The sequence below is a fragment of the Takifugu rubripes genome, chromosome 22, assembly GCF_901000725.2.
Source record: "Takifugu rubripes chromosome 22, fTakRub1.2, whole genome shotgun sequence".
In the NCBI taxonomy this organism is placed as follows: Eukaryota; Metazoa; Chordata; class Actinopteri; order Tetraodontiformes; family Tetraodontidae; genus Takifugu; species Takifugu rubripes.
The window spans coordinates 10322616-10332626 of record NC_042306.1 but is presented as its reverse complement, the minus strand read 5'-3'; the positions used below and the strand labels follow the sequence as shown (position 1 = coordinate 10332626).

Genomic DNA, 10011 nt, shown 5'->3' with positions numbered 1-10011 from the left:
GAGGTTATTTCCCAGCATTCGGAGAGGTGGGCATGTGTGAAAGGGTTTCAGGATGAAATCATATCTTTATCATTCAGAAAATCCATTTTCACATGGAAAATAATACGAATTAAATTATCTATATGCATGTACACATATACTTTATTTCTATTAACAAAGCATCATTAATTGAGTACATAATCAGCGTACTTCGTCCAGAAACAGGAGAAAACATGACATGTTTAAACATGATAAATAATGTGATTCATTGTTTGTCTATGCGCCTGGACAGTCTCATATGACGACACCCTGGAATAAATATCAAACCTCTGTGCAGATTGCATCATTTATGAATGGCAAATGACTCCCGCCAGGCTGAAGCCAGGTGTGGAAGCGGGCGCTCTGATTGGTCAGAACACGCTGCCTGCTCTTAAGGCGGTCACTGATTGGCTTTGTGTCCCGGTGGGCGGGGCGTTTACTGAAAGGGTTGAGGTGTTTTTACGCACCGGCTGAGTATTGCAGCGGCTGACACAGCCAGCGAGAGGAGCTGTAGCGACCGGAATCGGGCTTTATCGGTAGAATGGAGCAGCAGCAGGGGGTCTGTAGCTTCCCCCCAGGTCGCTCTGCACACTGCGGGGCTGGGGTCTCCACTGGTCTGCCCACCATGCGTTTGGCCATCGCCTCAACGACCGGCACCCCGGTGGAACTCACCATTTCCCGAGGGGAGACTGTGGAGGGACTGAGGACACATATCTCCAGAAGACTGAGACTGCAGACGGACAGAATTGTTCTCGTCCACAAACACCGGTGAGTTTGCGTCCTCCACCAAACCACGCACATTAATGAGTTACTCAGTCGTTGACCACAAACGGGTCCGTGACAGACAGCTGACTGCGGGAAGCCTGTTGGACCTGGGTGTAACAGATGGCAGCAAACTCACCCTCATACCTGTCATTGAAGCTGGATTGGCTGTAAGTAATTTACTAAAACCGAAACAAGAAATGTGGTGAAATCAGTGACTGAATGGAAAGAATGATTTCTTCTCTTTGTTTTTACTGTCCCAGTGTCCAACTCAGAGGGCTGAAAGAAGTTTCAAGGACATTTTGGAAAGTTTAACAGAAGTCCAGGTAGCTGTTTAGTCTGATGTCTAAAGTGATTGCTATAAATTATGTGTACGGTTACACTGTGAATTCCAACATGAGTGCATCATATGCTTCACAAAAGCTCTAATCCTATAGATAATAAGAAAGTACACACACACACCAGTGCAGCTTCATGCTTCATTTGTAAAGGGAGATAAGGTAATGTTTGTTGTGTTCAGCCACAGTCTCAGTTACTATGGTGGCAGCCTGCATCAAAACTACATGATTGTAACTAAAGTGTTTTGTTCCTGGTGTAGGTCAGAGACTTCCTGTCTGGGCGCTCCCCAATATATATCAACCTTGAAGTTGGCACCCACGTGATGTATGTGGAGCTCCAGCTGTCGGCTCAGGACGTCACAGATCTGCAGTGGAAACAGGACCCAAGGGCGGTCGACGCCAACGCCGGCAGATCCAACACGGCGCCCACCTCTCAAACCTTCACCTCAGCACAGGGACCGTCCTTGTCGCAGTTCAGCCCTCAAAGACCAAGACCCCAGTTTAACTTAAAGGGCTGCACCTCCGTTTCAGAGAACACTACCCATACTGTGTCCTGCAATGATCCCTTCTGCCCCTCGCACCCCTCTCCGGGTCGTGCTGTAACTCCGGTTTGTCCACATAGCAGATGTTCACACCAATCAGGCTCCAGCCCAGCTGCGAGCCCGGTGCCTGCCACAGCTAGCAAAAAGGTTAGTCTTGTGTAGTCCCTTATTAAAGTGTATCTCCACCAACATCTCTGCATTATTCTCGTTCTTCTCGCTGCCTGTTGTAGACTTCTTCATCGCCGGAGATGATCACACAGCCAGGAGCCGCCATAGACAGTTTTGTGAGCCACTCTCCAGGTTTCTATTCCGGGACATTTTCTGGTGAGTCTTGCTGACGATCATCACATTTGAGTAGCTGAAAACAGTTACAAAAGTGAATATGTTGGAACTTTGATGCTTATGTTTGTACAGGTTATTCACCTTCACTTCTTGTTCTGCTATCAGGCACTCTGGCTCCTTCTTGTCAGAGCAGCATCAGCCAACATCAGCATGGCATCGCAATCATTCTGCAGATCCTTAACGACCTTCTCAAAGCCCCCTACCATGGCCAGGGCCCTGCACCTGCACCGTCGGGTCTCCAATCTCCCATCTTAAACACAGAAGAAGAACCAAGCCAAGCAAAAAAGGAAGCAGTGACAGATAAGCAGAGGACTGACCAACACAGAAATACTTCAGGTGAGCTTTATATTTACTGAACGTATACTAAACACTATTCTATGTTTAAATTTTGATCCTTTTTAGCATTTTCATATCTTTGTAGGTGAGTGTCTGTTACGTTCAACCACTCAGAGGGATCAAACACTGCATTATAAGCTAAAGCAGCTGCAGGTTATGATGCATCAGAGGCGCAAGCAAAGGCTGAGTCGCAGGAAAGCCCAAATCTCAATCCCTCGCCCGTACCGGCAACCTCACCATCGTCCCTAGCCTGCTGGACAACGGATTTACTCACTGTGATGGCCCCTCAAAGGAAATTACTGACATCTGATCAACTTGTGAAATAAGAGAAAGAGCAGCAGAGTGCATACTGCATTGCAGAGAGGGAAAAAACTGAGTTGTGTGGCTCTCACTGTTGCGACTTTATGCAACATCGTAGTTCCCATGTAGCCTACCCATGTACCGGTAGCCTACCCATGTAGCCTACCCATGTAGCCTACCCATGTAGCCTACCCATGTAGCCTATCACACAACTTTCAGTTTCCTTTTATTTTAATCACTGTTTTGTACAAATGATAAAGAATGTACGGTATGTTTGCATTCCATTGCCTTAGCATGATGTGTCAATATTTCTGTGCAGAATGTCAATATTTCTGTGCAGAAGGCACACTATTTTACAATTTCACAATGTAAAACAGGTAAAAACAAATCACTGAAAATAAAGAAAACTCAGAAATCTGCCTGAAGGTTTTTAATGAGGCTCTTTTGGGCTGATATATCTGTTGATAAGAGAGTGTGTATTTATGTGTCTCATTCATTAACTTATTATTTAGTTTTATTCAGCTCAGGAATAGGGTTATTTGAGAGGTTTCCCTTGCAAAAACAGGAGAGCACGAGGTAGCTTTTCTCTTTGACTGTATTATCTCATCAGCTAAATAATTTACAATGTTAGAAAATAAACATGCATGCTAATAATAGATGTATTTATGTATACAGACACTGGGAATCCACGAAATAGCTTTCAAATTAATTTCATTATTTTTAAAAACACAAAGTTGCAACAAATGATAAATGATCTTTTCTTCTTCCCACCCCCACCCCCTTCTTCTTCTTCTTCTTCTTGTTCTTCTTCTTCTCTCGCCAACAACCCCTCCCCCCCTTCCCCCCCGTCCCCGTGGTCCGTTAGTCCACGGTTCAGTGGTCGAATAAAGAAAAAGAAAGGCTTTGATAAACACGTTTGTTAAATAGTCCAGCATAAAAAGAATCCTCTCAAAATTAGACAATAATTCCGGGCGCTTATTAAGTTCCGTCAGGGGTGTAATTACCTCGACGGGCCGCTGCATCGCAAATGGCGCTGTGGTTTTAAATCACGAACAAAGGCAGCGGACGAATACGTCATCAGGCTTAGCAGTGAAAAGTGGAGCGCGCGGTCTCTCTCTCATTGATTCTGGACCTCCGCGTCGTCGCCTCAGTACTCTATCACTAAAAGGTAATTTGCTCTTTTCTTGGTTTATTTTAGGACAATGCATTTCATTATACATTTACTTGTATTCTCCGTATTTATGTTACGTTAATCCCCGTCTGTATTTGTTATGTCGATATATTTTATTGTGTGTCAATTAAGCACTGCGACGCGTGCAAAACGTGCTTTTTGATATTTGCGTGTACGTCTGCCTGGCACGGTCTGCAGGGAGCATCCGTTAAATTTATCTAATTTGTTTGTAGCCTATCTATGCCGAGATTTTCTCGTAATACCCGACGACGCGTGTGTGCTCGCCTTGTATTGCAATCGGCCTGGAAAACAAAAATGAGCACCGTGGGCTTAAATGCTACAAAATGGCGCTGATAAAAAATGCGGCCCGTTAGCTCCAAACCGACACCTAGCATACGGCCATGCGGCCTAGCATAGCCTGCGTCCTCGACGTGAATGTGCGTATGTACATGTTACTTGCCATATTTAGTCACAATTGGACCTTGAGGGCTTTTGAATAAAGGCTCTTTATATATTTTACGTGCTAAAGCCTATAATTACCTGCGGATACTGCACCAGTGACCTACTTTGAACTGCATGCGCAGATTGAATAACGCACGAGGGCCCGGGGGCTAATTTAGCAAGCGCTACAACTTCTCTCCAAAAATACACAACACACAACACAAATATATAATATTCGCTTTTCTCTCGGTTTGTAGGAAAAGCGAGGATGTCGGACGAGGGTAAATTGTTCATTGGAGGTCTGAGCTTCGAGACCAACGAGGAGTCTCTGGCTGAGGCCTTCGGCAAGTACGGAACCATCGAAAAGGGTAGGTTCAAAACATTTTACCATCGCAGGCGCGCTACCCCGTTAACATTCCCGATAAATAGCAGCTCCGTTTGGGGGTAAAATATCAAGTCGATTGTGGTTTTTTTCGGCCTTTTTTAGTGGACGTGATCCGAGACAAAGAGACCGGGAGATCTCGCGGGTTTGGCTTTGTGAAATATGAAAGTGTCGAAGACGCGAAGGACGCCATGACGGCGATGAACGGAAAGGTAAGCGAGCGTTTCTACCCTCCAGATCGCCCATTTTGGTAACCGCATTTCGATTAATTTGAAATGGGTTTGACTCGTAGTCTTTGGACGGCCGGGCGATTCGTGTGGATGAAGCTGGCAAGGGTCTTCGTCCCAGGGGAGGCTTCCAGTCAAGCAGCAGATCCCGGGGGAGATCTGGAAGAGGTTATTCCAGAGATATGACTTTAAACAGTCATACCTCTAAATATTACTAAAAATATACACATCATCAAATACAGTTACTTTTGTATCTTGCCTATGCCTATATGGTACTAATTTTTTTTTTTTTTTTTTTTTTTAATTAAATAGGCAGCTATGGTGGAGACAGAAGCTATGGCGACAGGAGTTATGGTGAAAGAAGCTATGGCAACAATGACCGGGGCTTTGGAGGCAGCGGTGGCTACAGAAGTGGAGGCTACTCTGGTGGCTACAGAGACAACAGGTAGGCGCTTTCATTGATTTTAAGATCCTCAAGTGTCTTTTATTGGCAGTGATGTTAACATTTTCTCTTTTTTCCCCCTCCTAGGATGCAGGGTGGATACGAACGCTCCGGGTCCTACCGTGATGGATATGATGGCTATGGTAAGCATCAATGATACGCATTTGTGACGTGAATAAACCTATGTTGGGGCTGTTATGTCTTCAAATGGCATCAAACTAGCCATGTGTGGACGCTGTGGTCCCCAACCCGAAACATTCTCCTCAAAGGATCCAGTTCAGTTCCTTAAAACCTTCTTCCAGCCCCAACATATAAAGCCATGTTTGAAGTCAGCCCCTCAGTTTTGTACCTGAGCCTAAGTTGATACCTCTAAGCGGCTGCCAGATTTAGCTAGCCCTCCAGCCTTGCTCTGACCAGAGGCTAGCCACACCGACGTGCGAACGTTGACTGCTACCTTTTCTCAGATGGAGCCCTTATACGAAAGGACAAGGGAGGAGGAGGGGTGGGGTTTAATACTGTTTGATGGGGGGAGGGGGATGTTGTTAAAACTCCAGTGAACTTTCAGTGTCTTTACCTGTGTGCCCACTTCTTATCCTCAGCTACACACGAGTAAGCATCTCCCTGAATCAAGATCATCACTTGGCTGGCGGTATTTCAAAGATTTGCTCCTCAAGAAAAGTCCACGTGTTATTGCTGACCTTAGTTTTGTAGTTTTGTTGTAGGCATCTTAAAAAAAAAAAAATTGTAGCCATTCCTAATGTTTCAAATTGTTATTCGAGAATGACTCCCTGGAATTGGGCATTGTATTCCTGAAACTAAAGCCACGATCCGGTTCTTAGTCCCTTTCTTATATAGGGATCAAACATTGGCTCCTTGCGGCTTTTCATTCAAAGGCTATCACCATTGAAGACTTGTCCAGCACGTTACATGTTTCTTGTTTTTGATTCCTTATTTCTTTTTTCTATGTGAAATATCAGATGGGGCTTTATTTTCCCAGTTGGTCTCTGACAGAACCAGGTCTTGCCAGGTTTTAAACTGAGGAAAGAATTGCCGTGCTGAATTCCATTTTTACTACAGCCGTTAGTTTAGCCGAGGCTCCTATATGTTCAATTTCCCAAAAGAGTGAATTCCTTTCAGACTGGTGAACTGCGCCTCCGGAGTGGCCGGCTGTTCATGAAGTCTGCCTAAGGTATCTTCTGCTCAACACCTGCATTTTAAGTGTGCTGTAACATGGACTAATCTTGTTTAATGATCGGAAAATGTAACTTGGTTTCCCCAGAGTAAAATTTCAGCCGGGAACGATTTTGTACTTTATGTTCTTTGTATGATCAATATTTTTTCTCTGTCAGTTTGGCTTCATGGAGCCTATTAAATGAACTGTGGAAAAAGATCTTGGTTCTTGCCTTTCAAAACTATCCAATGTGGGGAGGATTAATGCTGCGACAGTCACGCTTAAGAGGAATTTCTGTAGGGCAACAAATTGGCAGTCTCTTTGCTCCATTAGGCGGGTGTTGGTTAACTAGTAATTGGGTTTGTCTCAGTCTAGCTGCCTGGGCCCAGTTGGGTGTTTCAGGAGTCTCAACTGTCCAAAAATGCTTTAGCGGGGAGCCTTTGGGTACTGGTGAAACCTGGGTGTTGTATACTGAACCCTCCCTCCCCCCAATCACTGCCGCATTAACATGCGGGGAAAGCGTCACTTGGTGTCTGGTCATGTTAATGCTTCATTACGTACATTCAAGAGGTCAGCCACTTCAAAAAGCTACAAGTCCTTGGAGAGTGAAGTGTTGCGCCTACCAACAAGTGCTCCTCAGAGATGAAAGCTGCTCTCATGCCTAGGTCATATGTGGAGAAAATAGGCCAATGCACGTGAGGTAAAAATCTCCTTTTGCTTTGCTCACATCCTTCAGACTCAGTTCTCATTGTTTCCATGAATACCTTCAAGTTAGCCATGCTTAAGTTTTCTGCTTCAAATGCGAGTTACAACATGCCATGGACCCTTTCACTCCTAATTCGTAAAGACAATTGAGCTCTACCTCGAGTCCACCAAAAACAGCGCTGGTCTCTTAACTTGGTGGGTCAGTCCACTTCTGCTGACTGCAGTAGTCCTCAGAATTGCTCCTTAAACGCCCCTCAACTGTCCTAAATGTGCAATGGTTGTAATCTCTTAACTGTACACTTAAGTTTGAATTACTGGTGAGTTGCAGATTCATGAGTAGGGCTGCATGCATTTGCTGCTGTGTTCTGTTGTTGGTTGCTGGGTTTAATCGGTGTCGTCTTTATTTTTTCTCCTAGGTTAAACGGATCTAAGCCTGGACTGGATTGACGACTGGAGCAGGCGGCTGTAAGGGGTCGACTGACATCCACAGATGAGGGCATCAGGTGAGTAGGTTCTGAAAATGGGGTCTTTATAGAGCTGTGAACACGTGAATCTCACAGTCTTGTGTTCCAGGTCACACGTGCTGCAGATGTTCCCTACCAGGATCCTGCTAACGGAGCGCTTTGGAGGCAGCGCCTGCCGGAGAAGAGGCTCTGCTTGGCGGATCTGATGTTCTTTTGTGCTTGATGTAAGAGCTTAATAAAGCTGTTGGAAAGACAAGCTTGTCTCCTGAGTTTGTGTAGGTGTTTCACACCTTTGAATGCATCAGCTGTGATGGACTTCAGTTGTGTAATGAGGGGAAAAAAATTAGCTGCTGATGTTGGTGTGCATGAAAACACAACAGCCAGGTTACGCAGTGATTGGTCACCGTTTGAAACCAGCAATTTTACCATATTGGGACCATTTGAGGTCAAGATACTGCTTTTGTAATAGACTAATATTAAACCTACTTTATAATTTGACAAATGCCAAGTTAATACTTAGAGTGGATAAGTGCTTGAATACATTTTGCAGTCTTATCACAATGTTTGCACAGTTGTTACACTACCTAAGTGTATTTCAAACTCTGGCAAAGATTCAACACACGGAAACAAGATCAAGGGAAGATTTTAATAAACATTTACAAGCTAAATTGAGGAGAGCAACAGAGGCCAACTCGGCAGCACTCAGAGGTACTTTAGGAGGCCAAATCGCTGGCTGACCAACTCTTCACGTGGCCGAAGGTTGAACAGCTCCTCTGACATGGGGGTCACCCAGCGCTCTGTGTTGAAGACGCTCTCACCAACCTGCGAGGACAAACGCATCAATATCTACATCTATAAGAGAACTTCCCATTTAAAATGACACTCCAGGACAATGAGAGAGCCCCCTGGCTCTGGAAATGTTACCTTCCATCCTGGAACGTCCTTCATAATAAATGCTTCCTCTTCTAGGTTTTCTCGAAGCAGCCGCAAGGTTCTGAAGCAGAGGACCGATCCATTAGTTTACGTCGGATTAATAAAAACATGGGAATCGTGTGCTTAATCACCTTCGGTCTTGCTCCGCCTGCATCAGAGGGTATAAAGCTATCCTGGCTTCCAGCTCTTCAATCTGTAGGCGTCTGCGTTACGCAAAACACATTGCTGTTAGCCCCAGTCTAATTGTCAGAGATGACACATTCAACTGAATGACAAATCCTAAAATTGCCTTGCCTTCTCTCTCTGTTCCACTTGAAAAGCCTCCAGTAACCAAACACCATGAGGCCGATGCCAATACCAAACAGGCTATATCCTGTTGATGAAATGGATCGGTTAGTGACAGTTCACATCATTTTAATAACTACAGCAAAACAAACTAAAAGCTCTTTATTTAAACACCGCTCTATACTTAATATGCTTAGTTGTTCTGGGCTTATTTTACATGAAGGAACCATGATTTAAACTTATTTTGTTAACAGTAGAACAGTACAAGCTTTTCCAGGTATAACCCTAAAGATTTGATGTGATAATAATTCAGTTTGAGCTGAGTGTGACCAAAAATGAGCCCAAATCCACTCACGCACCACCAGGTTATCATGCAGTTGGAACAACAACCCCCACTTCTGCTATTGCTTGGCTTTTACTTTGAAATGCACTCAAAACCGTCCATTTTGGAGAAGGTGGACTATGATGTTATTGTTCTTAAGAGATGCAGCAGCAGAGGGATGTATTGCAGGAAGTGCTAAGAAAAAGAAATTTAGCTAATACAATAAACATTCGAAATCGAAAATAACACTCATGCTTTACTGAACCCTGTTTTTTGTTTAGCTTGACTGAAACTGCCAGAGCTAGCATGGTTAAGTTAAAATACTATTAACTTCAACACTGACCAGCTGTTTTTGAAATCTTACGTTTGATCACTTATATTCTAATACGATGAAAGAGATGCACGTTTAATAACCCCCAGCGGCCATCTATGCAATAACCCATAAAACGCATTAAGTTAGTAGATCAACTTAATTTCAATGTCTATGCTAATTTGTTAGCATTAGCCGCCGTTCGGCGACAATACGCGACATACAATCTGCGCGTGTCTACTCATTTATGCGCGGTACATGCATGTGTGTCATGAAAGTACCAGAAAGTGCTCTTTTCGGTAGATTTCTCTTGTAATCGAAAGCAGCATAGCCTCCCGGAGGAGGCATGTCCTGCTTCACCTTGGACCCCGCCATCTTCCTCCGGCCTGCTTCTCAACGCGCCGGTGACGTCACAGCACGAACTTCCGTCCTCGTGCGTGAAAACACAGCTGAGAAGCGACGTCGCCACCACGTGCATTTTGCGGCCCTCTTTATATAAGCTCTTAAACTCTTAGTAACT

The 10011-nt window shown here is 44.5% G+C and overlaps 3 protein-coding genes across 8 annotated transcripts; 2 read left to right on the top strand and 1 right to left on the bottom strand.

Annotated features, from left to right (window-relative positions):
- Window positions 1-420: 420 nt before the first annotated feature.
- On the top strand, window positions 421-3057 carry LOC101062434 (midnolin-A). 4 transcript variants are annotated; one of them, XM_029831588.1, is made up of 7 exons: window positions 421-786; window positions 863-950; window positions 1044-1106; window positions 1379-1807; window positions 1891-1984; window positions 2075-2338; window positions 2405-2540. In XM_029831588.1, the coding sequence occupies exons 1-7, from the start codon at window positions 560-562 to the stop codon at window positions 2425-2427; spliced, it is 1188 nt and encodes a 395-aa protein (XP_029687448.1). In that variant the 5' UTR covers window positions 421-559; the 3' UTR covers window positions 2428-2540. The 4 variants fall into 4 exon arrangements, with proteins under 4 accessions (XP_029687448.1, XP_011614786.2, XP_029687447.1 ...); XM_011616484.2 differs by having other exon boundaries at window positions 432-786; window positions 1379-1636; window positions 1975-1984; window positions 2108-2338; window positions 2424-3057; XM_029831587.1 differs by having other exon boundaries at window positions 432-786; window positions 2424-3057.
- A 603-nt stretch (window positions 3058-3660) lies between these two features.
- cirbpa (cold inducible RNA binding protein a) lies at window positions 3661-7897 on the top strand. 3 transcript variants are annotated; one of them, XR_965495.2, is made up of 8 exons: window positions 3661-3806; window positions 4508-4618; window positions 4738-4844; window positions 4925-5027; window positions 5172-5304; window positions 5389-5444; window positions 7594-7680; window positions 7751-7897. XR_965495.2 is itself a non-coding variant. In XM_029831431.1 (7 exons), exons 2-7 carry the CDS (start codon window positions 4519-4521, stop codon window positions 6444-6446), a joined length of 507 nt encoding a protein of 168 aa, XP_029687291.1. In that variant the 5' UTR covers window positions 3661-3806; window positions 4508-4518; the 3' UTR covers window positions 6447-6691. The 3 variants fall into 3 exon arrangements, 2 of the variants coding, with proteins under 2 accessions (XP_029687291.1, XP_003975675.1); XM_029831431.1 differs by lacking the exons at window positions 7594-7680; window positions 7751-7897 and adding an exon at window positions 6439-6691; XM_003975626.3 differs by lacking the exons at window positions 7594-7680; window positions 7751-7897 and adding an exon at window positions 5901-6690 and having other exon boundaries at window positions 3662-3806.
- Window positions 7898-8268: 371 nt separating this feature from the next.
- ndufa13 (NADH:ubiquinone oxidoreductase subunit A13) lies at window positions 8269-9930 on the bottom strand. Its single transcript, XM_003975627.3, has 5 exons — window positions 9773-9930; window positions 8869-8947; window positions 8706-8777; window positions 8566-8635; window positions 8269-8463 (listed from the first exon to the last, which is right to left on the bottom strand). Exons 1-5 carry the CDS (start codon window positions 9864-9866, stop codon window positions 8344-8346), a joined length of 435 nt encoding a protein of 144 aa, XP_003975676.1. The 5' UTR covers window positions 9867-9930; the 3' UTR covers window positions 8269-8343.
- Window positions 9931-10011: the final 81 nt, after the last annotated feature.

What these genes read in the sequence shown, in the direction of transcription:
- LOC101062434 (XM_029831587.1), top strand. Translation starts at nt 560, where the DNA reads ATGGAGCAGCAGCAGGGGGTCTGTAGCTTCCCCCCAGGTCGCTCTGCA. An exon ending in CTGCCACAGCTAGCAAAAAG is followed by an intron (nt 1,808 to 1,890) that starts GTTAGTCTTGTG and finishes TGCCTGTTGTAG; the next exon opens with ACTTCTTCATCGCCGGAGAT. An exon ending in CTATTCCGGGACATTTTCTG is followed by an intron (nt 1,985 to 2,074) that starts GTGAGTCTTGCT and finishes ATGTTTGTACAG; the next exon opens with GTTATTCACCTTCACTTCTT.
- cirbpa (XM_003975626.3), top strand. Translation starts at nt 4,519, where the DNA reads ATGTCGGACGAGGGTAAATTGTTCATTGGAGGTCTGAGCTTCGAGACC. An exon ending in CCGGGGGAGATCTGGAAGAG is followed by an intron (nt 5,028 to 5,171) that starts GTTATTCCAGAG and finishes TTAATTAAATAG; the next exon opens with GCAGCTATGGTGGAGACAGA. An exon ending in GGTGGCTACAGAGACAACAG is followed by an intron (nt 5,305 to 5,388) that starts GTAGGCGCTTTC and finishes TCCCCCTCCTAG; the next exon opens with GATGCAGGGTGGATACGAAC.
- ndufa13 (XM_003975627.3), bottom strand. Translation starts at nt 9,866, where the DNA reads ATGGCGGGGTCCAAGGTGAAGCAGGACATGCCTCCTCCGGGAGGCTAT. An exon ending in ACCGAAAAGAGCACTTTCTG is followed by an intron (nt 8,948 to 9,772) that starts GTACTTTCATGA and finishes TTTCATCAACAG; the next exon opens with GATATAGCCTGTTTGGTATT. An exon ending in AGGACGTTCCAGGATGGAAG is followed by an intron (nt 8,464 to 8,565) that starts GTAACATTTCCA and finishes TTGTCCTCGCAG; the next exon opens with GTTGGTGAGAGCGTCTTCAA.